This window comes from Mustela nigripes, chromosome 12, assembly GCF_022355385.1.
Source record: "Mustela nigripes isolate SB6536 chromosome 12, MUSNIG.SB6536, whole genome shotgun sequence".
Lineage (NCBI taxonomy): Eukaryota > Metazoa > Chordata > Mammalia > Carnivora > Mustelidae > Mustela > Mustela nigripes.
In genome coordinates this window covers 133,124,967-133,152,778 of record NC_081568.1, presented here as the reverse complement: position 1 = coordinate 133,152,778, position 27,812 = coordinate 133,124,967, and the positions used below count along the sequence as shown (strand labels likewise).

Genomic DNA, 27,812 nt, shown 5'->3' with positions numbered 1-27,812 from the left:
TCCAAGTCAATAAAACCACAAAAGGTTATAAGCCTCATCTCATCCAGAAAGAAGGATCCTAAATGTAGCCATAATTCACTTTAAATATATGTAGCTTATGCATATTATATTATACACACACTTAAATATTATGTAATAATTATAATAATATTATAGCTATATTTTGACTTACAAAGATAGGGAATATTAACACTGATTGGCAGACTGAGAGGACAGAAGTTCCTCAGAGCAATAAGCCACCATTTAGCAGTACGACCTCAGCCAAATGCTGTCTCATAAGTTTTCCAGTAACACTAATTCTTTCTCATTGTAACAAAAACAGATTTTATCTTGGTTGTAAAAGTAACATAGAAAAGTAACACCTTAAAGTAACAGACCAATTAACTTAGGGGGAAAAAAAAGGCTCAGTCATTGGGGTGTGCAACTCTTGAACTCTGGGTTATGAGCTGAGCCCCACATTGGGTGTAGAGATTACTTAAAAATAAAATATTTCAGAAAAAAAAAAGTAATGCAAACTCCTAATTTTTTTTTTTAAGATTTTATTTATTTATCAGAGAGAGAGGGAGAGCGAGCACAGGCAGACAGAATGGCAGGCAGAGGCAGAAGCAGGCTCCCTGCTGAGCAAGGAGCCCGATGTGGGACTCTATCCCAGGACGCTGGGATCATGACCTGAGCCAAAGGCAGCTGCTTAACCAACTGAGCCACCCAGGCGCCCCCAAACTCCTCATTTTAAAACTTAAACACTTGAGGGGTGCCTGGGGTGGGGCGCAGTGGGTTAGCGTCCTACTCGTGGTTTCAGCTCAGGTCCTGATCTCACAGTGGGCTGGGTGCTCAGCTTGGGATTAGCTTGAGATTCTCTCTCTCCCTCTACCCCTCCCACTTGTGCTCTCTCTCTTTCTCTCTGAAATAAATAAATAAATCTTTTAAAAACTTGAACAGTAGAAAAAGTAGCAAAAAACTTAAAAAAAAAAGAAGTAGCAAAAAACCAGAAGTCACCTGTACTCTCTCAACCAAGAAATCTACATACCCAGACTTTTCTCTTGGCCTATAAATATATGCACACATGTGCCTGCACACGCACGCACACAAACACAAACACACACACACACACACACAGAGTTTACAAAAGCAGGGTCACTCTAAACATGTTGTTTTATAATCTTATTTTCTTACTTAACATATCATAGATACTCCTGGTATGTTGTAGAATGAAAAAGGAAGTTATGTTCAAGTATGACTCATATTTTAAGAATTCTGTATGTTTAGGGATGCCTGACTTGCTCACTCCTGGTAGAGCACGTGACTCTTGATCTCAGGGTTGTGAGCTTGAGCCCCACGTTGGCTGCAGAGATTACTTAAAAATAAAATCTTAAAAAAAAAAAAGGACTTCAGTAAGTTCATATCTAGATATAACTATAAGTCTAAATACACTGATGTGTGATTTTGTTTGCAAAGGAAGGGATCTGGCAGGGTACAAACTGAATTTTTAACATCAGGAAATTGGATGAAAGGGTAGATAGAAGGAACATTATATTTCTATTTTATTTTTACTTTTAAGATTTTATTTATTTATTTGAGAGCATGAGCACAAGCACGGGGAGCAGCAGGCAGAGGGAGAGGGTGAAGCAGGCTCCCTGCTCAGCAAGGAGCCCAATGTGGGGCTCGATCCCAGGACCTTGAGATCATGACCTGAGCCGAAGGCAGACACTTAGTGGACTGAGCCACCCAGGTACCCCAAGGAGAGTTTACTGATAAGAGAATTAAAAGAAGAAAGAACAAGATTACTGGGATACTGGACATATGGGATGTACAGAGGTTAAAAAAAAAAAAGTCGAGAGAAGGAATGTAACATTTATACATTTCTTTGGGCAGAAGTGCCTCTCATTCATCCTTAAGCATCATGCTTAGCCCATGACAACCACTCTGCAGATACATGTAAAACAGATGAGTCAGTGGGTAAACAGCTCAGCTCTCCTCACAGCTTTGCCAATGAGTTGTTCTGCCCAAAGCTGTAGGCTCAGGGCTATTTTGGGGTGACCATTGGTCTTCTCTTCTGACTTCCTTTCCTCAGAATTACTCACATAGAATAGTATGCCAGAGAACCTCATTGCTAACAGATGTCAGTTCACGGCTGTAACAAACCACTGCTAACTGCTAACACATTTTTGCATTGAGGTAAAACAGTAAGATGTCTATTTATACAGGATAAATGTCTCCCTATAGAATAAAGAGACATTATTACCATCAGATGTTTGGTCAAGTCAACAAGGAGTTCTCCTTCCCACTCGTCATGGGTCTGATCACTTCAAAACTGACCCTGCTGGGGAGTTATGGGGAGACTGGGAGACAAGGGATAAACAATGGATCTTTCCCCGCTGTCTAGTTTTTTTCCACTGTTGGTGTTTATGAACTCATTATATAATGTAGCAAAATGATGACTCAAGCAAGGAGTCACCACTCCCCCAACTCCTGTTGGATCTAAGGAAAAGGGAGGAAAGCTTATGGAGCAAGAGAGTGTTTGCTGCTGTCAGGGTGCCAGGTAGAAAAGAACAAACGGTATCATGTGAGAGCCAAATTGAGACTTTTATTGATAACAATTTGCTCTTTGGTGATGAAAAAATAATATTGTGTTAAGATCCTAAAGTTTATTTCAAATCCTCAATGATGGATACCAAATGTTGCTATGGCAATTATCTCCTATGAGATTCATAAAGCCTGGACCCTGTCTATCTCAGTTCCCAGGGCGCCTCCAGATAGCGGGTACTCCATAAAGAACTGTTGGGTGGATGAGTGAATATTTAATACTGGGGATTCATTATCCTTCTGAGAATGAGGAGAAAACCTTTAAGAAATTAAATCTAGGGGTTCCTGGGTGGCTCAGTGGATTAAGCCTCTGCCTTTGGCTTGGGTTGTGATCTCAAGGTCCTGGGATTGAGCCCCACATCGGGCTCTCTGCTCAGCGGGGAGCCTGCTTCCCCCTCTCTGCCTGACTCTCTGTCTACTTGTGATCTCTCTCTCTCTGTGTCAAATAAATAAAACCTTTAGAAAAAAAAATTAAATCTAAATAACTTGGAAGGGATTTCAAGGGTAGAGGAGAGTATTCTGGGATCCATTCTATGCCTGACAAAAACAGCACTGACCATTCCTTGGTCTCAAACTAAGTCATCCTGAAAAATCCACTTATGTCCAATTGTTCTCTACTGAAAGGTCTTAGCCTGGGGCTGTCTACTCCAAGTAATTATTCATAAAATTTTTGTGATAAAACTCTAAGATAGGTGCTTCACTCTCCACTTTGTTCTGTCAGTGTGGACGTGATCTAAGGCAAGTGAAAAGAAGCCACATTCTATAAACTGATGCAGGGTCTCTGTCTAAGCTGATTTTTTTTCACCCCTATTATTCTCCCGTGAATTAATACGAATTTGGGAAAGTGATTTGAGGTAACTCTACAAAATAATTTGTTTTTAATAGATTACTCTGCGATTGAGCCAATGCTATTTTTCTCTCAATTAAGGTAACGGCCTCTCCTCCACTGAATTTTGCACTCAAGTATCTTTGCGGTTTATTTAAGACATTTGCATCTAGTCCAAATCATGGCATTGTTTCACATTAAACAGAAGCTGTAAACCTGATACCAAGCAATCTAAGTATAAAGGTCCTCCTGCATGTTAAACACACAAGTTGTAAGTAATCACATACCCAGAGAATCCAGAAATAGAAATGCCTCCTTTAATCCATTTCATATGCCATTGTGTGGAGCTGTAAATGTACCAAATATACACATGATACAGATTTTGGTATTGTGTTAAACATAAATTCAGTTACTATTTATAAAATCGGAAGTTACAGTCCTAATGATTGATGTGTCCAAGTTCAAACAGTTTGCATAAGAATGATCATTAAAAGTATCAACACTATGGGGTGCCTGGGTGGCTCAGTGGGTTAAAGCGTCTTCCTTTGGCTCGAGTCATGATCCCTGGGTCCTGGGATTGAGCCCCACATCGGGCTCTCTACTCGGCAGGGAGCCTGCTTCCTTTCTCTCTGCCTGACTCTCTGTCTACTTGTGATCTCTGTCTATCAAAATCTTAAAAAAAAAAAGTATCAACACTTTGGGGTGCCTGGGTGGCTCAGTCGATTAAGCATCTACCTTTGGCTCAGGTCATGATCACAAGGTCCTGGGATCAAGTTCTGCATCGGGCTCCCCGCTCAGCGGGGGGTCTGCTTCTCCCTCTCCCCCACTCTGTGCAAGCTCTCTCTCAAACAAATAAAGAAAATATTTAAAATAAAATAAAATAAATAAAAGTATCAACATTTTCAGTAAATTTGATAAAGCTGGTTATGATTACACACACAACAGTTGGTGTTATCTAGAGACAGTATACATCATGATTTCTTAAACCAAGAAATTCTCACTTCCAACAGTTTTGGTTATGATGGCCAATAGACAGAGTTGTTACAAACAAAGGTGTGAGGGGAAAAAAGCAAGCCTGTGCCCCCTCCAATCGTGTTCCAAATCCCCCAATACTACCTTCTTTCTAATCTACATCAGCACTGATTTTAGACAGAACATTCTAGATAATAAGCAAAAGTCCACATGGTCAAGTCATTCTCACCTAACTTCACTGCCCTGCTCATAATAAAACAAAAGTTATTTATTTATGTATTCAAAGGAAGAGGCACGTCCTTGAGACAACCAGTGTGGTCATAGCATGATCGATGTCCAAGAGTTGGAGGAAGTTGAGCCAAAACTCATCCAAACAAGGCTGAAAGACAAACTCCAAGGAGAGGGAGGAAGCATTTGGAGACTACTAAGTGATAAAGGGGAGCGTAAATCAGCTTGCCGCCCATCAGAGAACAGCTGGACTTGCCCTGACAAGCGTTGTTAGGTCAGTTCCTTGCTCCCATCTGTGCAGGCCTGGAGAGTCCATTTCCCTTGGCCACCGATTAGTCCAAGGGTCCGAGATAAGACTTGGAAGTTAGCAATTTAGCTTTACCACTTTGTGCCTTGGCAAAGCCTAGGTGCCTTTCCTTCTCAAGCCCCTGGTGCCCCACCTCATTAGAATACACTCTCGGAGTCCCTGGGCACAAAAACTGCTACTGACAAAATAGACGCTCAGTATACATCTTTCTTTACCTCCCGCTTTGCCATGGTCAAATTACTGACAAAAATGTGCTTTTATTTCTTCTGGAGTATTTTTGTTTGCACAGATACCAAATCCCGGAATCAACGGAATGAGACAAGAGGGAGGAATTTTAAGCATCAACGCTTGCCACTGTCTGCTGCATTTGCATATGAGTCTTTTGGATTTGCTGAAACTTCAGCACACTCCGTGAGGGAGGAATTTTCATAGTGTTTTACACAGAATATGTCATTTCCTCCAACAATGCTGTGAGGTGATATATTAGCCCATTTGGGCTGCTATGACAAAAACAGACTGGGTGACTTAAACATTTATTTCTCACGGTTCTGGAGGCTGGTACCAGCAGATTCCGTGTCCGGTGAGAGCTCACGTCCCAGTTTACAGGTAACCATCTTCTCTCCATGTCCTGACAGGGTGGGAGGGCTGAGGGAGCTCTCTGGGGTCTCTTTTATTATTTATTTATTTTATTTTATTTATTTTAAATTAAATTAAATTTATTTATTTGACAGGCAGAGAGGCAGGCAGAGAGAGAGAGAGGAGGAAACAGGCTCCCCGCTGAGCAGAGAGACAGATGTGGGGCTCTATCCCAGGACCCTGGGATCACTATCCCAGCCTAAGGCAGAGGTTTTAACCCATTGAGCCACCTAGGCACCCCATGGGGTCTCTTTTATAAGGGCGCTCATCTCATCATGAGGGCTCCTCCCCATGACTTAGTCACCCCCCAACGGCCCCACCTCCACTTACCATCTGATTCGGGTTTAGGTTCAAGGTACGAATTCTGGGAGGACGCAAACATTCAGCCTAGAGCAGATAGATACTGACGTTAGCTTCATGATATAGGCTGACGAAAGTGAGCCTTTGGAGGGTGAGAACATTCCTGAAATCACACAGCAAGTAAGAAATGGAGCCAGGGCATCTGCTGTGGGACCCGTGCCTTACGCCTGTGCCATGTCCTGGGTGGGCTCTCCAGGTGAGGGAAAGGACTACACCAGCTGGTTAATCTCAACACTCATTCTTTTCAGGGACCCTGAGGCTGGTTACGGATTCCCCATCTAAGGCAGGTATAGTCTGCAAAATAATGACCTCCCAAAGATGGCCATACCCTAGCGTTCAGAACTTGTAAGTTGATCCCTTTCCATGGCCAAAGAAACTTTGCAGATGTGACCGAGGCAAAAGGAACTTTGCAGATGAGGACTGTTATGAACCTTAAAATCAGACTATTTTGGATTATCTGGGTGGGTTCAATTTAATCACATGAGACCTTAAAAACGGAAGTGGAAGACAGATGAATCAGAGAGATGAGACCAAAGAAAAAGGAACAGAAGTTTCAAGTATGAGAGGGATTCAACCCACTGCTGCAGGCTTTGAAAATGAGGAAGGAAATGGGGAACTCAGTCCTATACCCACAGGGACCTGAATTCTGCCAACAATCCCAAATGAATAAAAAAACCCTCATCTTCCCGAGCCTCTAAAAGGAATGCAACCTGTTAACGATAACTTGATTGAGTCCAGTTAGACTTGCGTCAGAGGTATGATGTAGTAGAGTTCTCTACTGCAAGATAATAAATTGTTGCTGTTTTAAGCCACCAAGCTTGTAGTAATTTGTTGCAGCAGCAACAGGAAACTAATAATTGGTCAGTTCCTTTATTCAAGTTAACTAAATTCCCATAAGGCCTAGACAGGAAGGGAAATGCACAAAATTGCCTCACTCTGGTCCTTTTCTTACATGCAAAGAAAAGCGAAAATGCATGAGGCAAATCTAGATTGTTCTCTGTGGTCAGAGAACAGTTCTCTGTCTGACCCATATTCCAGGGTCAGTGGACACAGTACTATTCCAGTATGGGTCTAAATGCCACGGTTTGTCCAGAGCTGGATTAACTGGTCTCAAACCTAGAGAAACAACCTCTCAGTGACTTCTTTTCTATCTGTCTCCTCTGCAGGGGCCATTTGACTCATGAAAGGGTGAATTAGAGCGCACTTTCATATCTGGTGAAAATCTCTAGATTTCTGTGCAATAGCCATGACATATGGCATTTGATTTCAGAATAAAATACTAAAATAAAATAAAAATACTTTGCTAAAGAAAAGGATATTCCCAGGTTCTCTTATTCTCAATTGTGAGCAGTCATTTTCTAAAATGCAACCTCCTGTTTGATCAATGGAGACCTCTAAAAAAAAAATGCTTTGTCTATATTTTTAGTAGGAAAGGTTGAAGAATAAGACAATGAAAAATCAAAACATAACTTAAATGTATTCAATGCATTCCCTTAGCAATTGTTTCATTCCTTTGAATATTCCCTTAAGCTATAGTCAGCCTCTACATTTTTCTCTTGCTGCCTGGCAAATCTGTATCTCAAGTTTTATTCACTTTGTCTTTCCCCTCCTTATTTCCGTCACAACACCTGCCATTAGCTTCCTCCAGCAGCTGGAGGGAGATGTGCCAACAGAGCTCTGTCTGCAGGGCCTGGGGGCCTCCTGGTGTAGCAGCTGGCTGCCTCCCTGGTGTCTGGCTCCAACAAAAGCCAGGATCCCTTCCAAATGTGTGGGCTGGGGGGAGGGTAATAAAGAGACCATCTGGGAAATTATGCATATCTTCTTCCTAACATATATGACAGAACAGAAGTGTGTTCATGACTTCAAATAGTTAAGAAATTTTCTTAACCTGAAGAGACAGCTTATGGAGAGAAAAAAATGACCCGATCTCAGATCTTTGGCAGAGCTGTCTTCTGTAGCCCATGAAAGATATAGTAATAGCCTTTGCACCTTCCCAGGTTAGTCTGATTTCCTTCTTAGGAATTGCCAAAGTCAACTGGCTTCGGACCAGCCTTCTCCATGGCCTGCTAGACAGAGACCTGGTCTATCTGGTTCCCAGGTCTGGCAGCATCTGGCACAGAGGCTACGCTCTTTAGATATGAGAGAACAAATAATCTAGGACTTATGGCCAACGTCTCGTCCTCTGCACCTCTTTCTCATCTACAGAAGGGCCTAAACTTTGCAGAGATGACTGGATGACCTAGAGGTCTCACGCTCCCCAGATTGATGGTAATTTCTTAAAGGTAGGACTTATGTAATATTCTTCATCTCGATTTTAATATCTAGCTGTGCTTTTTTTTTTCTTTCTTGATTATTTAACACTTATTTTGCATTAGGAATTCTTCTGAAAACTTTGCAAATTATACTTTATTTTGTCATCATGACAACCCTGTGAAGTAGGTACTATTATTCCTATTTAATGGATGAGGCAACAGAAGCACAGAGAGCTTATGTAACTTGCCCAAAGTCACACAGCTAATGGTGTAGCTGAAATATCACCATCCAGGCTGGGTCCAGAGACAGGGCTCCACCTCCAATGCCTTACTGGGAGGCTCTGTTTTACTAGTATTAGGTAGAATGGTGAAGGAAGAAAAAAATTGGAACCTAAGTCGGGAGAAAATTGAGAAAGGAGCAGTATTTATTTTTAAAAAATCCAAATCAATAGTATGTTTCCAGATACTTTATGGATAGTTGATAGAATACTAATGTTAACACTATATGAAGCACAGTGATAAAAATCTAGGTTGATTTGAATACATAACTTAAAAGAATTTTGCTCATTGGCTAAAAATCCCTAAAAATATCAAGTTGTAAATCATCTGAAGTACTCAAAAAATATGACCCCAATTTCCAGTTAAGTAATAATTACTGTATTCATTTAGTAGGTAATTATACAAACTTATAATGGCTAAAAAGTTCCAAACTCAGCTATTCTTGTAAGCAGTTATAAGAGTTTTCCAGGGCTGCTATAACAAAATACCACATAATGATTGGTTTAAATGATAGAAATTTACTGTCTCACAGTTCTGGATGTCGGAAGTGCAAGATAAAGGTGTCTGCAAGGTTGCTTTCTTCTGAGGGCTGTGAGGCCTTCTCTCCTTGGCATATAGACAATAGACTTCTCCTTTTGTGTCTCACATCTGTTCTTCTGTGTGTCTGTCTCTGTGTCCAAATTCATCCTTTTTTTTTTTTTTTTTTTTTTGAGAGAAAGAGAACATGAGAGCAAGGGGGGAAGGGGCAGAGGGAGAAAGAGAGGGAGAATCTTTTTTTAAAAAAAATAGATTTTAAAAGATTTATCTATTTGAGAGGGGGAAGGGCAAGGGATGGAGAAACTCAAGCAGACTTTGCATTGAGCATGGAGCCCAATACAGGGCTCATCCCATGACCCTGAAATCATGACCTGAGCCTAAACCAAGATTCAGATGCTTTACCAACTGTGCCACCACCCAGGTGCCCCTAAAGAAAGAGAGAATCTTTTTTTTTTTTTTTAAAGATTTTATTTATTTGACAGATTACAAGTAGGCAGAGAGAGAGGGGGAAGCAGGCTCCCCGCTGAGCAGAGAACCCGATGCGGAGCTCGATCCCAGGACCCCAGGACCATGACCCGAGCTGAAGGCAGAGGCTTTAACCCACTGAGCCACCCAGGCGCCCCAAGAGAGAATCTTAAGAAGGTTCCACACCCAGCCTGATGCAGGGCTCAATCTCACAGTCATGACCTGAGCCAAAATCAAGAGTCAGATGCTTAACTGACTGAGCCACCAAGGAGCCTCCTTTTCATAAGGAAAGCAGTCATATTGGATTAGAGCTCATATAATCACCTCATTTTAACTTGATTGGCTTTGTAAACACCCTTTCTCCAAAAAGGTCACATACTGAGGTATGGAGGGTTAGGATTCCAACATATTGTTTTTGGGAAAGATACAATTCAACCCATATTGGCAATAAAGGGGTAAGAGTCAGGGTCTGAATTCTAGCTTTGACACTTATTAATCATCAAAGTTTGCTATACCTGATTTTCTTCCCTTAAATGAGGATAAAACAGATAGTAACTGCCTTATGCTTTCATGAGGATTAAATGATTTAGTACATGTAGCACTTAGAGTACTGCTGTGTAGTACAATACATGTTACATATCCATTCATTCAAAAAATAGTTTCTGAAGACCTATTAAGTGCCAGGCACTATTCCAGGTGTTTGAGATACAGAAGTAAACAGATTAGGCAAAAATATCTATATTGGTGGAGCTTATAATATAATGGGGAAAGAAAAACAATTTAAAAATTAGAACATACAGAGAACTACGAGCCAGTATCTCTGATGCAAAAAATCCTCACAAAGTATTAGCAAACTAAATACATTAAAAAAAAAAATAATTCACCACGATTAAGTGGGATTTATTCCCAAGATGCAAGGATAGTTCAATATTCACAAAACAAAACGATTCATCATGTTTGTGAGAAAAAATAAAAACCATATGATCCTTTCAAGAGCTGCAGGAAAAGCATTTGACAAAGTACAACATCTACTCATGATAAAAACTCTCAATAAAGTAGGTTTAGAAGAAACACACCTCAACATAATAAAGGCCATATATGAAAAAGACCACAGTAAACATCAGCCTTAATGGTGAAAAACTGAGAGCTTTCTCCCTAAGATCAGGAATAAGAGAAGGATATCCACTCTGACTACTTTTATTCAACACAGTACTGGAAGTCCTAGCCACAGCAATCAGACAAGAAAAAGGAATAAAAGGCATCCAGATTACTAATGAAGAAGTAAAATTTGCACTGTTTGCAGAAGACATGGCACTATATATAGGAAACCCCAAAGACTCTACCAAAAAACCTACTAGGAAACCCCAAAGACTCTACCAAAAAACCTACTAGAACTGATAAATGAATTCAGTAAGGTTGCAGGATAGAAAACCAATGTATAGAAATCTGTTGCATTTCTTTTTTTAAATTTAATTAATTAATGTATAGTGTATTATAGATTATAGTCTCAGAGGTAGAGTTTAGTGATTCACCAATTGCATATAACACCCAGTGCTGATTACATCAAGTGCCTTCCTTATTGCCAATCACCAGTTACCCCACCCCCCCACCCTGCTCCCCTCCAGCAACCCTCAGTTTGTTTCTTTTTTTTTTTTTAAAGATTTTATTTATTTATTTGACAGAGAGAGAGAGATCACAAGTAGGCAGAGAGGCAGGCAGAGAGAGAGGGGGAAGCAGGCTCACTGCTGAGCAGAGAGCCCGATGTAGGGCTCGATCCCAGGACCCTGAGATCATGACCTGAGCAGAAGGCAGAGGTTTAACCCACTGAGCCACCCAGGCACCCCAACCCTCAGTTTGTTTCTTAAAGTTAAGAGTCTCTTATGGTTTGTCTCCCACTCTGATTTCATCTTATTTTATTTTTCCCTCCCTTCCCCTATGATTCTGTTTTGTTTCTTAAATTCCACATGAGTGAAATCATATGATAATTATCTTCTCTGATTAAGTTATTTCACAAGCATAATAAATTCTAGCTTCATCCACATCATTGCAAATTATAAGATTTCATTTTTTGTTGGCTGGGTAATATTCCAATGTATGTATGTGTGTGTGTATGTGTACACACACACACATACATATATATATATACACACACACATATATATATATATGTATATATATATATACCACATCTTCTTTATCCATTGATCTGCCAATGGCACCTGTGCTCTTTCCATTTCCATATTTTGGTTATTATGGACATTACTACTATAAACATTGGGTGCAGGTACCCCTTTAGATCACTAGGTTTGTATCCTTTGGGTAAATACCTAGTAGCGCAATTGCTGGATCATAAGGTAGCTCTATTTTTAAATTTTTATTTATTTTATTTAATTTTTTTAAAATTTTTTGAGCAACCTCCATACTGTTTCCCAGAGAGGCTATACCAGCTTGCATTCCCACCAGCAGTATAAGAGGGTTCTCCTTTCTCCACATCCTTGCCAACATCTGTTGTTTCCTTCAATATACAGAAATCTTTTGCATTTCTACACACTAACAATGAAGCAGTAGAAAGAGAAATTAAGAATACAATCCCATTGCTAATTGCACCAAAAATAATAATATATCTAGGAATAAACCTAACCAAGGAGATCAAAGACCTGTACTCTGAAAACTATAAAACACGGATGAATGAAGTTGATGACACAAAGAAATGGAAAGACATCCCATGCTCATGATGGGATGAAAAAATATTATTAAAATGTGCATACTACCCAAAGCAATCTACAGATTTAATGCAATCTTTATCAAATTAGCAACTGCATTTTTCACAGAACTAGAACAAATAATGCCAAAATTTGTATGGAACAATCAAAGACCCCTAATAGCCAAAGCAGTCTTTCATTTCATTTTATTTTATTTATTTGACAGAGAAAGACACAGCAAGAGGGAACACAAGCAGGGGAAGTGGGAGAGGGAGAAGCAGACTTCCCACAGAGCAGGAAGCCCTATGCAGGGCTTGATCCCAGGACTCTGGGATCATGACCTGAGCCGAAGGCAGATGCTCAACAACTGAGCCATCCAGGTGCCCCAACCAAAGCAGTTTCAAAAAAGAAAAACAAAGCCAGAAGTACCACAATTCCAGATTTTAAGTAATACTACAAAGCAGTAGTAGTCAAACAGTATGGTTCTGGCACAAAAATAGATACACAGATCAATGGAACAGAATAGGAAGCCCCCCAAATAAACCCATACTTATATGGTCAATTAATCCTCGACAAAGGAGGGAAGAATAGCCAATAGGAAAAAGACAGTCTCTTCAACAAATGGTGCTGGGAAAACTGGTCAGCTATATGCAAAAGAATGAGACTACTTTCTTATACCACGCGCAAAAATGAGTTCCAAATGGATTAAAGACCTAAATGTGGGGCGCCTGGGTGGCTCAGTTGGTTGATCCACTGCCTTCGTCTCAGGTCATGATACTGGACTTCCAAGATCGAGTCCCGCATTGGGCTCCCAGCTCCTTGGGGAGTCTGCTTCTCCATCTGACCTTTTCCTCTCTCATGCTCTCTCTCACTCATTCTCTCTCAAATAAATAAATAAAATCTTAAAAAAAAAAAAAAAAAAGACCTAAATGTGAGACCTGAAACTATAAAAATCATAGAAGAGGGGCCCCTGGGTGGCTCGGTGGGTTAAGCCTCTGCCTTCGGCCCAGATCATGATCTCAGGGTCCTGGGATCGAGCCTCACATGGGGCTCTCTGCTCAGCAGGGAGCCTGCTTCCTCTTCTCTCTCTGCCTGCCTCTCTGCCTACTTGTGATTTCTGTCAAATTTTGGGGTCCCTCAAAACTGGGTACCCCAATAATGGGTCTGTGATTAAAGGAGCAAGACTGATACAAAGCGAAGGTCAAGCAAAGCTTTATTTTGTGCCAAGCATCAGGAATCAGACCGACCATCAAACAAACCGGTCGGTGCCGCCCCTACAGAGAGGACGACCCCTCCGTGCTTTCCACACTAACTTTTATAGAGCATAGGCCACGTGGTTGGGCTTGGCCACACACAGGTGGTCAATGAGATTGTAACACACACAGGAAACTCCACAGTGATGCTAGGTGACCAACTGAATTGCAATTTATCCTATTTACCCTATCACACATTGGTCCCAAAGGGCGGGGGCCCATACTCCTTGGTAGCTAGGAGACAGTACCCGCAGTACGCCCCTCACTGATTGAATACCTTCTCCTGGCCTGACCCACCCTTGTACTTGAACTTTGTTACCTGGGACCGGTTCCTGGATTGGCTTTTAAGTAAGTTCCCCTGGGGGTGGGGGAGAGTCAATTTAAGTTTTACAACAAAATGGCAGTTCAACCGGGGTGGGGCTGGTCTGGCTGAATAGGCCCTTACAAAATAAATAAATAAAATCTTTAAAAAAAAATCATAGAAGAGAGTACAGGCAGTAACTTCTCCGACATTGGCCATAGCAATATTTTTCAATTGTCTCCTGAGGCAAGGGAAACAAAAGAAAGAATAAACTATTAAGACTACATTAGGATAAAAGGCTTCTGCACAGCAAAGGAAACAACAAAACTGAAAGACTAAATGGGAGAAGATACTTGCAAATGACATATCCAATAAAGGGCTAGTATTCAAAATACACAAAGAACTTATACAACCCAACATAAAAAAAAAATCCAAATAATCCAATTTAAAAATGGGCAGAAGACAGACATTTCTCCAAAGAAGACATCCAGATGGCCAACAGACACATGAAAAGGTGCTCAACATCACTCATCATCAGGAAAATGCAAATCAAACCACAATGAGATACCACCTCATCATGTCAGAGCATGGCTAAAATAAAAACCACAGAAACAATAAGTGTTGGCTAAGTTGGGGAAAAAAAGGAACCCTCTTGCCTTGTTGGTGGGAATGCAAACTGGTGCAGTCACTGCAGAAAACAGTATGGAGATTCCTCAGAAAAGGTTTAAACTACAATTGCCATGGGGTGCCTTGGTGGCTCAGTCTGTTAAGTGATTGACTCTTGATTTCCTCTAAGATCATGATCTCAGGATCCTGGGATCGAGCCCCATGTCTGGCTCCACACTCAGCCGGGAGTCTATTTAAGGATTCATTCTCTCTTTCTCCTTTTGCCCCTACTCCTGTTTGTGCTCTCTCTCTCTCTCAAATAAATAAATCAATCTTAAAAAAAAAAATTGACCATATGATCCAGTAATCACATCACTGGGCATTTATCCAAAACAACACAAAAGCACTAGTTCAACACCCCTGTGTTTACTGCAGCATTGTTTACAATAACCAAACTATGGAAGCGGCCTGAGTGTCCACTGATAGGTAAAGGGGTAAACCAGAGGTTTTACACACACACACACACACACACACACACACCCCCACACACACAGAGGAATATCATTCAGCCATAAAAATGAATGAAATCTTGCTGTGGGGCAACCAGATTGGGTGGGGGCCTGTGGCTCAGGCTGTGGAAGATTTCACCCCAGGCAGAACAAAGGAGAGGAAAGTTTACTGAACCGGCTGCAAAGGTGCTGTAGGCAAGACAGCAAAGGAGAGACTGTCTGCTATGAGATGGTGGTGAGGGGCTATAGTTATAGGGCAGGGTAAGGAAATATGGGAACCTACAGAATTTTCTCTTTTTTGGTAATCTTAGGAACTGTGCCTGGTTAGGGCCTATGTTTTAATGAGCCTGTTTGCATCAGCTCACTGTGGTCTGTGAGCCCTTGGTCACTGTGGAAACTTCGGCCTTGCTCAAGCTACCGCTGCTCAAGCCTGTTGCCCCAAAGTGGCCTCTACACTTGCCATTTGCAACAACACGAATGGACCTAGAGAGCATAATGCTCAGTGAAGTAAGCCAGTCCAAGAAAGACAAATACTGTATGAATTCACTCAGATGTGGAATTTAAGAAATAAAACAAATCAACAAAGGGAAAAAACCAGACTCCTAACAGTAGGGAACAAACTGATGGCGACCAGAGGGGAAGTGGGTACAGAACAGGCAATGAGGATTAAAGAGTGCACTTTTCTTCTTCTTCGCCTCCCCCCTCCCTCCTCCCCCCTGCCTCCTCCCCCTCTTCTTCTTCTCTTCTTCTTCTTCTTTTTCTTTTAAGATTGATTGATTGATTTGAAAGAGAGAAAGAAAGAGCATGAGCAAGGGTGGGGGGCCAGAGCCACAGAGGCAGGGGCAGAGGAAGAGGGAGAAGACGACTCCCGCTGACCAGGGAGCCCGATGCAGGTGGATCCCAGGCTCCAGAGATCATGACCTGAGCTGGAGGCAGACGCTTAACTAAGCCACCAATGCACCCCAAGAGTGCCTGTACCTCGACAAGCACTGAGTCATCCAACCGTTGAATCACTACATTGTACACCTGAAGCTAATATAACACTGTATGTTAACTATACTGGAATTACAATAAATGAATAAAACAACATCATTTTTAAAAATACGCTGTTTTTTTTTTTTTTTAAAGCTGAACATATAGAATGTCACACATAATAAGTTCTACAGAGCAAAACAAAGCAAGACGGGCCAGAGAACATTGGGGATTACAATTCAGAATCGGTGAAGGCCCCACTGAGATGTCATTTGGGCAAAGACCTGAAAAGTGTGAAGAGAGAGTTAAGCAGTTACCTGGAGCTTTTCAGATACAGGAAGGTTCCGTATAGCAGTATTATTGACATTGAGGGCTGGACAGCTTTGTGGGAGGGCTGTCCTGTACATTGCAGGGTTCTTTAGCAGCTTCCCTACCACTACCTACTGGATGCTAGCAGCAACTGCTTCTCATTGTGACCATCTGTTTGACAACCAAAGATGTCTCCAGACATTGCCCTATGTCCTGTATGGGTCAAAATCCCTCCTCGCTGGGAACCCTGGAGATAGAAGGAGGATGAAAGGCCAGAGGCAAGAATGCATTCAGCTTGTTTGGGGCACAGCAAGGAGGCAGGCTGTAGATGAAATTGGAAGACAGAGGGATAAACCACGTCACCTCTGACCAATGGAAAGCTACTGGATGATGTGGAGCACATGGTTCAGAGCAAAATCCACAGTTTGACCCACATTTTAAAAAGATCCAACTGGCTGACACATTGAGAATTGACTGTAGGTGGAAAGACAGAAATGCACTGGGAGGCTATCACAATAATCTCATTAATTTTTTATTTGGTTTCATTTGTTCACTGATGTGGCTGGATGGTGGTGGGACTGCTGAGAAAACGAAGCTAAGACTTTCTAGGGAAGAAAAGAGAAAGGAGAATTAGGGTAAAAGGGAAAAGTTAGGAGTGGGCAAGGTAGGTAGGTTTTGTTTTTTTTTTTTTGTATTTTTGGTTTTTTGGGCTGAAGTGGAAGGCAGTGCTGCAGAACCAGGCCAGTTTGAAAGAGCAGAGTAGAGGGGTTGTGCGGGACAAAGAGGAAGCGCTGGGGCCCAGCTGGTGTGCGCGGGGGGGCGGGGAGGGGGGCAGTGACGGCTTTGAAGCTTAAGCAATGAGGCAAACTCTACCCCAGTTGTGTAGATCATAGGAGTCACAAAGATAATAATTTCAAAAGGAGTTTCCTTAAATAGTGTGGTGGGAGATAACCACAGCCAAGGTTTAAGTAGAGGAAGACGTTCGGATGACAGCAAAGGGAGGCCCTGCCCGGAGTGTTGGATTTCCTCCTTCCGGGTAATTTTGCGGTAGGCAAGGACAAACTAGTCTCTGCCAGGGCGGGGGGTCGGGGAGGGCGCGTGGAAACGTTTCCAGGATAACAGATATCAATCAAATTCAACTCCATCACAAAAAGGTTTCAGTAGTGCAGCGCTTTCCCGGAACCCGCGTACCCCCCGCGGAGGGTCTGGGGAAGTCTCTTCAAGGGTCTTTGCACCAAGACTATTGGGGCAAAACTATGCTGAGTTCCAGCAACGAGGGGGAAAGCAGGCCCCCGACGAAGAGTTCTTTCGCAGTTGGTCGTACATTTCCGTTGCTAAACTTAAATGCCTTGGCAGGGTCAGCACAGCCGTACAGGCCCGTTCAAACCAGTCTCACTACGCGGCGGGTGGGAGCAATAGGGGCGCCGGCCTCCCCCTTACCACCTGCTTTTGTACCAGTGCGACCTGCGCGAGGCGCTCACGGGAGTCATCGCTCATCTCTACCTTCGGCGGAATTAGGCCGCTAGACGCGGGGTCCGGTCCCCCCGCCGGGAGCCGCTGCAGCTCCCGCCCCCACCTCTGACGTGCAGGACCGGCCCCCGGCCGGGTGTGGTGCCCGCGGCGGGGCAAGGCGGGGCGGGGAGGGGCGGGGCGAGGCGGGGGAGGGGGGGGTGCCGCGCTGGGAGGGGGACGTGTCAACAAGCGCGGGTCCCGCCCGCCTCCCGCCTCCCGTCTCCCGCCCCGCCTGTCTCCCGCCCCCGCCCCAGTCACCGGGTTCTGCGGCCACCCGGCACTAGGAGCAGCCCGGGCGGCGGCGCGAAGGTTTTCGCCATGTCTGCGGCCATGAGACAGAGGTTCGACCGGTTTCTGCAGGAGAAGAACTGCATGACCGACCTTTTGGCCAAGCTCGAGGCCAAGACCGGCGTGAACCGGAGATACATCGCGCTCGGTGGGTGCGCGGTCGCCGCGGGTGGCCGGGCCCCGGGAGCAGCCGCGGCACCAGCTGCTGGGGAAGCGAGCGGGAAGGGGGTTCGGAGGAGAGAGTGTGTGTGACAGATGGGGGCGAGGGCAATCTCGGGACCGATCTGGCCGTTCCGGCAGGCCGGGGGGTCGGAGACCCCGCGGGGCGCCAGGACCGGGGCGGGGGCGGGGGGATGGCGGGTGTTCGGGGCGCGGGGAGGACCGGCGCTGACGTGTCTGTCCCGGCAGCCGAGCGCCCAGTCCTAGGGGCCGCGCGCGGACTTGGCGCCGCGTGGTGGGGGCGTCTTGCGGGCGGGCGCCCGGGCATGGTCCCGCCAGGCTCTCGACGGAGCTCTGCGCCGAGCAGGGTGTCCCCCGGGACGCGAGGGGTCGCGGGCGGGCGGGGGAGTCGGGGCCTCTCCAGACCCTCTGTGGATCGCGGTTCCCTAGGCCCGTGAGCTGCACGGCGGGGGACCGCTGCGGGAGGGGGGCAGTGGGAACGGCGCGAAGGTAGGGGCTGTCCCCAGGCGGACTTCGAAGCCGGGGAAAGGCCCGGGCCCAGCCTTACGGCGGTTTTGTTTTTCTCGATCGCCCGCACTAGGCCGAGCCTCGCGGTGTGGGCGGGGGCTGTCCGGCTTAACGCCTCCTGTGCCAGGGGACCCATTTCTCTTCTCATGTCTCCAGGTGTCATCGGGCTGGTGGCTTTGTACCTGGTGTTCGGTTATGGAGCCTCTCTCCTCTGCAACTTGATAGGATTTGGCTACCCAGCCTATGTCTCGTAAGTGGCTCCCCCTGCAATCCTCCCTACCTCCCCTTCCCTCCCCATCCCCCAACCAGGGCTGTCCTAGTTAGTACACATCCCCATTTTCCTGCGAGAGCGGTCAGTGCATAGAAGGTAGAAGGTGCTTAAGGACACACATTTTAGAGCCTTAACTTGATGCCCCAGCTTCTGATGACTAGCTGAAATGCTTATTTCATCGGATTATGCTGGCTGGGCGGGTCCCTTGTAATACATGCGCGCCGATGGAAAGTGCTACAACGAAGTCGTCCTGCCTTTACTGCTAGGGAGATCTCAGCTGGGTACAGAGAGCTGATCCCTTCTCCTTAATAATTACTTTAATGTGTATTTCACTTTATACTTACATGTCTGAGAGTAAAACCCCATCAAATGAGACTTCCCCTAATTCAGAATTAACCGTTAATTCAGAACCTGGGGAGAATTTTGCCTTCTTGAGTTTGAAAAGACTAGCCACTTACTAAAGGCAAATGGAGAACACTTACCCTAGTGTATAAACAGAAACAATCTTTAAAAAAAAAAAACAACAAAAGATTTTATTTATTTGAGAGAGAGAAAGGTAGAAGAGATAGCACCAGAAAGCGCGAGTGGGGAGGAGAGGGGGGAGAAGGCTCCCTACAGGGAGCCCAGTGGACTAGGGGCTCCATCCAAGGGCCCAGGATCATGACCTGAGCCCAAGGCAGATGCTTAACCAACTGAGCCACCTGGTGCCCCCAACCTTGTAAGATGCATCCCTAATGGGACACCGGGGAGGCTCAGTTGGTTAAACATCTGCCTTGGGCTCAGGTCATGATCCCAGGGTCTTGGGATGGAGTCCCAGATCAGGCTCCTTGCTCAGCGAGGAGCCTGCTGCTTTCTCTGCTTGCCTCTACCTCTGCCTGCTGCTCCCCCTGCTTGTGCTCTCTCTGACAAATAAATAAAATCTTCCTAAAAAAAAAAAGATGCATCCCTAATATAGCTCCTTGGTTATATAAATGACTCATTTATGTAATTAAACTTAAAAATGAATCTTAGCAGATTAGGATCTGAATTTTTTCCTATTTGAGGTTTTCACTCTGCAGTATTTATTTTGAAAATATTCTACAATTTCATGTTTTCATTCATTCAAATCAGAATTTTTGCCACATGTAAATTGTTCTAGTCTGTAGCTCTACCCAAGAAAGCTGGTAGGTCTTACTTTCATTGAATTGGTCTCTGCAAATTTTCTCACCAATAAAGGAGGAATAACTTTTCAGCTGGGAGGCTAACACACAGATAACCCATGTATTACATCCTGTGTCTATTACAGACCAAGCTAGAATTTAGTATTTGGCCAGAAAGGAGGAAACATGTAGATGTGAGTTCTGATTTGAGCAGTTAAATTGAAGTTATTGTATTCTCCTAGTGCAGAATCCATTGGAATCACTCCATAAAGTCTGACGACGTTAGGCTCCTACTTGCTTATGAGTTTGGAGTTCTTGTCTTCATGTTGAGAAAAGCATTTACCATCTTCCAGCATTACTTGTTTAAGTACCATCCAGGTTACATGTGTATACCAAAGAAGGGCAAACCAGGAAAACTGGTTTGGCTTTCAGGTCACTGCAATAGGGGCAGGAAGAGTGGTTTTTCATAAAATGTAATCGACTGATAATACAGTGTGTATGGAAAGTTTGGAGGCAACACAAATTCAAAGTGGCTTGTGTGACGCGTCTGTGCTCTCAGACAGTAAAAGTACATTCCTTTACTTTTCTTCTGATTGTGTAGTCCGCTTGCAAGAGTTCCTTTAATAAAAGTTTAGGAAAAAAAGAGCTTGAAGCATGATTCAGGTTCGTGGTTTAGAGGTTGTTGTTCCCATTTTTAACAAATCCGGGGTTGCACTTGAATAACTGCCTTGCTGCTTGAGTAATTTTGAACCAAAAGGAATATGGATATTTGGAAATACTGAGCAACATAAAACCCTTTTCCATGTCAGTACTGTTTGGCACATAACCCTGTGAGAAACATAACCTTCTCTGTTAGTGTGATGAGGTCATTGGTGTGGGCTTTCGTCAAGTAAAAGTCTGTTCCTAGGTGAGGTATGTAGATCCAGGTGTGGGCGGAAGCTGATGTGACTACAGGCAGAACTCTGGTATGTTTCTCCTTGACCTGAAGTGGATTAATCGTAGCAGGAATCTCTTTTTAAGTCCAATTTTAAAGCAAGTCAGTTTCAGTTTTTTTTCTTTTTAATCACTTTTTTGTAGTCATTCTTTCATTTTCTGCATAGTCAACTGAATAGTATTGGCTCTTTTTACTTCCCAGGAAGCTAAATGCTCCTGTCTATTGCTCAGAATTCTGTGAAATGATAGAGATGTTCATATTTCTAAGTGGGTTAGGTACATGGGTTTTACCTGTTTTAGAATTATTCCATTCACCAAGTATGTATACTTTATTTTCTAGTTGAATATTCTGAGGCAAAGGGACATTTGTAGTATGCCATACTAGGAGCCGGAAAAGTGCTAAAAATCTAATAAAGGAAATTTAACGATTGCAGCAAAAATTCAGGAAATGATGAGTCTCTCTAGAGTGGTATTTATTCACAGGATGCTTCCTTTTGATAGGCCCAACTCTTTCACCTTTAAATTAAAGAGAACATTCTATGACCATACGGGAATTAAGTGAAGGTTGCTTTCTGTGGCATTTGGACTTCTCTCTAAAACAGTGGTTTTCAGCCTTGGATGCCCATCGGAGTTACTTGAAGGAGCTTTAAAAAAATCCTAACACTTGGGCCCTACCTCCAGAGATTCTAGTGTAACTGGTATGGGGTGCAGCCTGGGCTTGGCGGGGGGGTCCTAGGCTCCTTGATCTTTTACAGCCTGTAAAGGAGTCCAGTGTCAACCCATGTTTTGGGCCCCCGCTGTGGAGCAGCAGCAGGAACCGGTGCTTGTTAACACTCGATGGGCTGCAAGGGAGGGGAAAATGGCCTGCTGACCCTGGGACCCTACCTGACCTCTGCTGTGTCAAGGTGACATGGGACTGTGAGCACGGTATAAAGCAAACAGACCCCCAGTGAGTAACGTTGAGGCAGTCAGCGTTAGAGGTTCGTCTGATCAAGTTTGTTCATTGCTTAACCGGTGCCATTGTGTGATTGTCAGAAATCGTTGAAAATGGTATTGTTAGTGGCACATGAGTCCGTTTTACTTAAAATGTGACCTGTGATCCCCTTCTTTTTAATTGTTCTCTTGTGTCTTACAATTCTCCCTGTGCTCCCCAGCCAGAGTTCTTCTAAAGAGTGCGGGTTCCTCTGTTTAGCAAGAATCGAATCCAGCCACACTCCAGGCCCAGTGGTAGCAGCCCAGTAGCTGCTCTGGGGACTGGGTGGACATGCTATCCGTTCTCTGTGAGGGCGCAGTCTGCCAAGGTAGACCGCGGTGAATAGTCCATGCTGACCGATGAGGGTAGGAGGTAAGCAGTGAAGAAAATAGACAGGGAGCTGGGGTAGGGAATAGCAGGAAACCCCCCCACCCCATACATATATTTCTCTGAGAGTCTGTTTGACTTAAGGCTTGCAAAAGTGCCAGGTGAGCCTGGCAGAGGTGCCACAGGTTCCAGGAGCTGGGCGTTGGAAGCCTGGAGTGAGGTGAGGGAGCCCAAGAGCGGTGCAGGTGCCATGACCCAGGGCCCGTGGCCAGAGGGTCAGGGTGCATCGATTCCAGGTGGTTGAAGGAAGTTTGCAGGTTTTCTGATTGTCTTAGATGGTTTTTAAATAGAAATAGGGAGTAACATGATATGTTGTAGATTTAAGGTCATTGTGGCTGCAGTGATCCTGGAAGGGAGTGGCCATCCTGCCCAGCTCTTGCCGGTCTCAGCCTTTCTCAGCATCTGCTCTGGTTCCTGCCAGTTCCTCTCCTCTTCGTCCGTCTCGGGGAGGCCCACACCACATAATGGTCAGCACGGGGCTTAGAGGCCGCAGGGCACAGAAGTCAAGTTTAGAAACACTCCCATGGCTTCCGGGCTTGTCTTAGGACTCACTCCTGGGAAAACTGTGGGTGGGACCCCAGGGTACCTGGCTTCGGGTCAGGGGTGGGGTGTTGGAACCCAGACGGCTGGAGGCCTGGCCTCCATTCATGGAGGGGCAGTTAGGGCCTTAAGAGGTCCCCGTTCCTCCTGGTTACTCTTGTTTTCTGGTACACCATTTCCCTTCGGGAGCAGGGCCTTTGGTCTTTTCTTCTAGGATTCCAGACTTTTTAGCCATCATGCACAGGCAACTTGAAATCGAATTCCAGCCTTCTCATTGTCAAGAGCTGTTGACAGAATTGCTGTCATCTCTTGACTTCTTCACTCTGTTCCTGGGAGGAGAAGGCAGGTCACTGCTCTGGGTGAGCCTCTGTTACTGAAGTAGGCCTACCCCCATGCCACCCCATTGTTTTGCCGAGGTGTAATTCTAGCCTTTGTAAAGTCCAGTTCAATGTTTGGTATGTTCGTAAAGTTGTGCATGTATCACCACTTTCTCATTCCAACACATTTCCATCACCTCCCAAAAGAAACTGGATCCATTAGCAGTCACTCCTTGTTTGTCCTATGCCCCAGTCTCCAGAAACCACTTACTACTTTCTGTCTCTATGGATTGGGCCTATTCTGGACATTTCGTAACCTAGGGATCCTACAACATGGGGCCTTTTTTTCCTGGTGCAGCCCTGCTTCCAGGAGCATTGCACAAATCAGAGTCTTTCCAATAGACGACCCTGGAGCACGTGCTGTGTGTGCCCTCCTATACTGAGTCCATTGCCAGAGACCTGAGGCAGCCCTCACTGGGGTCCTCGAGTGGGTGCCAGTCTTGGCCCTGCTTCTTTGGTCAAATGGAAGTATGAGGGCAAGTTTGATGACTTTATTTTCTAATTTTATTTTTGCCCCACAGAGAAAGAAAAGGAGGAAAGTTGGCTTTTTATCCCATTAGTGACTTTTTAAAAATTCTACAAAAATGTCTATTAGTTTTTCTTTTTATTTCAAAATTTTCATAAAGATAAGGCTACCACCTTCCTGGGACTGTCAGAGCTGCACCATAGAGATCAAGCATATAATCTAATTCCTTTAGTTTTCAAATGGTCCAGGTACAGAGAGGTAGAGTGTGTGTCCCAAGGTTACCCAGAGAGGCCAGACCTGGTCTGGAACTCTGTTACTACACAGGAACGCGATGGTGCAGTTAGGCATATTTTAGTACCAGGCTCTAAAAGATTAACTAGGAATCCAGCGTTTTGGTGACTAGATTCAGTCTAATGTTTGGCAACGCTTTTGCAGTCTCATGCCCACTCGAGTGATGTGTCATTTTATCTTCGGGTCCTTCCTTGCCAACCCATTTTAAACTGTGCCACCGAGACAGAGGAGGTTATTGCTTTTAGCAGTTTGCATGGCTGAATACCTATGTGGCCCTGCAATTAATAGACACTTACATACCCTAGTTCAGTGCTTTACAAATGTGGCTCGTGTAATCCTCATGGCACCCCAATGGCATAAGCCCTATGATTGCTCCCATTTTGCAGATGAGGAAACAGAGGAAGGAGTAACTTGATTGGGATGGGAAAATGTCTTTAAACCCAGGGAGCCTGGCTGCCTTGCTTGGTAGAGCACAAGGCTCTTCACCTTGGGGGTTATGAGTTCAAGCCCCAGACTGGTATTAGAGCTTACTTTTAAAACAAATAAATAGGGACACCTGGGTGGCTCAGTCAGGTCCTGGGATCGAGCCCCATCCCAGGCTCCCTGCTTAGCATGGATGTGCATTTTTCTCTCCCTCTTCCTCTCCCTTTGTGATCTCTCTCTTTCTCTCTTTCACGCTCTCAAATAAATAAAAATTAAAATAAAATAAATAAATCAACCAACCAAACAACACGGGGGCTCTGGTTCCAAAGTCCATGTTTCTAACTGGACTGTTAAACTTTTCTCCGTGTGGCTCTTGGGCTGTCTTGGATACAAGCCATACCCAGGCAGAGATGAAGGGTGAACTGTTGATGTGAACTTTTTCGTTTCTTGGTCTGACCCTGTCAATACGTTGTCTTTATGCGGTGCATTTTTTTCTCTCAAGTAGGGCACTGCCCTCCCAAATCATATACCTGTACACACACACACACACACACACACACACACACACACACACAGGCATTTGCAGTGTTTTGTGAACGTGAGTTAGAACGTATTACTAACAGGTTCTGTTGCTTGTTACCTAGCGTTGATTTACAAGAGCACCTACATGACCAGCTGTTTGCAGGGACCTCAGTGCAAGCCCTTCCCAGGAGGGCACCCGGAACTGGATTTCCTGGGGCAGTGCAGCCTTGCCTTTAGTTTTGTAGCAGGAGGCAAAGAATCTCAAGGAGAGGATGTTTGGGGATGATGCCTGTGAGGTCAAATTGGAAAGGGGACAGTGAGGGGGAAAATTGGGAAGAGACACTGTCAGGTAACTACAAGAACTGTACTACAACTATCCCCAAGTAAAAGCACCAGCATTTTCTTAGTTAATAATTCACAGCAGACAAAGTGCGGGAGCCTAGGTTACAAAGGACTGGAATCTCCTCATTTAAAATCTGCAGTGGCAGACTCCTAAATGCAGGTTTGGGACCCAAAGGAGACTTTGGAGAATGTGGTCCTGGTGTGACCATCATTTAAGCACCACTTTGTTTTGAAAAAGTTGGTCATCTGAAGCAAAGTCCCAAATGGGGTTGGAGGGTGTGGATTTGTGGTTCTCAGACTCTTTAGGAAGGGGCGTGTGTGTTTGTGCCTGCGCACGTGTGTGTGTGTGTGTGTGTGTGTGTTTCCAGAACTTGTAATTCTGTTTTTTAATCCTTTTTGTAATGGATGCGAATTTGGAAGTGGATACATTTTCTACTAAGCTGCTTGTGTTCCTGTTTCACTAGCTTTTCCAAACTCTACTGCTGGGAGCCCTGGGCTGGCCTGCTTAGGCACCCAGGGGCACGGCTCACGCTGACGTCTCTGGGTGGTGGGCAGCGTGTGCAGTGTTCTGGGCGACTGCGCTTGGGTCAGGAAGGGGCATCCTGTAAATTTTGCCTCGAGCATTCGTGAAATCTTAGACATTTAACCATTTTACGTTTGTCGCCTTTTTATTGCCTGCGTTTTCACTTAGTATCACTGCTAATATTGCTGAACTATTTTAAGATGGAGTTGTAGAGAAAACTAGAAAAAGTGATAAAATGTCCTTGTAACAGCATGTCACTATTTTTGTAGGTAATTAGACCGGCATTTGGGTTAGTTTCTTCTCCCCCCGCCCTTGCCTGTGCCATAGAGAAAAGAAAGGCTTAAGGAGCAAGTAAGACGAAGGAGTTAAATGACTTACTCATGATCTACGTTCTGGGCTCTAAAGCAGATGTGGGGAGAGATCCTATTCTTAATTCTCTGTTCTAGAATGTTCCCTATGAATTTTAATGATTTGTTTTTCTTTCCTGTGTATGAGAGCCCTACAGATGTAGTTTATCTGTCCTTCTGCCCCATCTTGGAGTTCTTCTCTTCTTCAGGACTGACTTTAAACGAGTATTCCTCATCTCCTACAATATTTTCCAACAACTCGAGATACATATGGGAGATTTTAAGGTGTCTTGTGGCTGTTGACGGCATTACCAATGAATTAGGTTTGAGAAACAATGAGTTAATACAAAAGTTGGGAAACCTTTTCAAAGATTGTCATTCAGTGGCTTTTTGTAGCCGCTGAAGTAGGAGGGGGGCCCTGTAGAAACCTCTTCGGACGTTCGTCTGTCGCTTGCACACTCTTCTGGTTCCTGGAAGCAGAGCTTATCAGCCGGTCTCAGTCACACAGCCGCTATATATAGCCTGCAGCTTCTGGTAGTCGGACCAGGTGATCTGGGAAAGGGATCACTTACACGTCAGAGGTAACTCCAGGTTGCCATGTGTCTATCTTGATGTGGCCTTCTCCTGTCTGAGAAACGTCGGGTTAGATTGTTCTTGTCCAGGTTGGGAGGGTACTTGAGCTGATGTTCAACTTGATCATTCTGTATCTGACACGGATACTGTATTTACACAACCATCAAGTTTTATAGACAGACATTGTTCTGGTGGAATCCTCATCTGCTGTGTTATTGCTTCAGACATACATTTTTTTTTTAAACGATCAAAGAGTTTAAGGCATTCAGTTTTTTTTTGTTTTTTTTTTTAAAGATTTTATTTATTCGATAGATCACAAGTAGGCAGAGAGGCAGGCAGAGAGAGAGGGGGAGGCAGGCTCCCTGCTGAGCAGAGAACCCGATGTGGGGCTCGATCCCAGGACCCTGAGATCATGACCCGAGCCGAAGGCAGCGGCTTAACCCACTGAGCAACCCAGGCGCCCCAAGGCATTCAGTTTTGATTTATAAACTGTTACAGGTACCTGGGTGACTCTGTCGGTTAAGCACGTGAATCTTGATCTCAGCTCAGGTATTAATCTCAGGACCATGGATTTGAGCCCCGTGGTAGGCTCCACTCTGGGTGTGGAGCCTCTTAAAAAAATTTTTTTTCAGCTAGTTTAGGTCCCAGAGATGAAGCTGCTGGGGTGAGTGCCGTCTTTTATAGATTTGGGAACTACTGGACCTGGATCATGGCTCTGCTGGGGCAAAGCCAGTGTAGGTGGAGGGACGTCTGAGTTCTCTGGCCTGCACACTTCAACATTCCTCATGTTTTATATTTGACTGTGACTGAATTTTCCATTTTGCATTAAAAAACCAAATAGTAGACAGTTGGTTAAAAAAAAAAAGATCATCATAATTAACATCAAAATGTATGACTACAAAATGTTGGCTTTTGTTTTAATATTTGGTCTCCATTAGAGATGTTTCATAGACTCATCTTAAAATGTATTTGCCTGTGAAGTTAGCTTATGTATTTCACCAAGTCAGGCGCTTTTGTATATTCAACAGTATATTAAAGAGTAAAGGAGCATGGTATTTTTTTCACTGTTCTTGTATAGTCACCTTAGAAGATACACTATGTATCTTTCTAAGTGTTTTCTA

At 44.3% G+C, this 27,812-nt stretch overlaps 1 protein-coding gene across 1 annotated transcript in view; it reads left to right on the top strand.

Annotated features, from left to right (window-relative positions):
- The first annotated feature begins 17,839 nt into the window (after positions 1 to 17,839).
- REEP5 (receptor accessory protein 5) overlaps positions 17,840 to 27,812 on the top strand; it is a 34,848-nt gene continuing 24,875 nt past the window's right edge. Inside the window, exons 1-2 of the mRNA XM_059418376.1 lie at positions 17,840 to 18,045; positions 18,741 to 18,834. Coding sequence (XP_059274359.1) covers positions 17,928 to 18,045; positions 18,741 to 18,834 — 212 coding nt within the window. The 5' untranslated portion in view covers positions 17,840 to 17,927. The remainder of the gene's footprint in view (positions 18,046 to 18,740; positions 18,835 to 27,812) is intronic.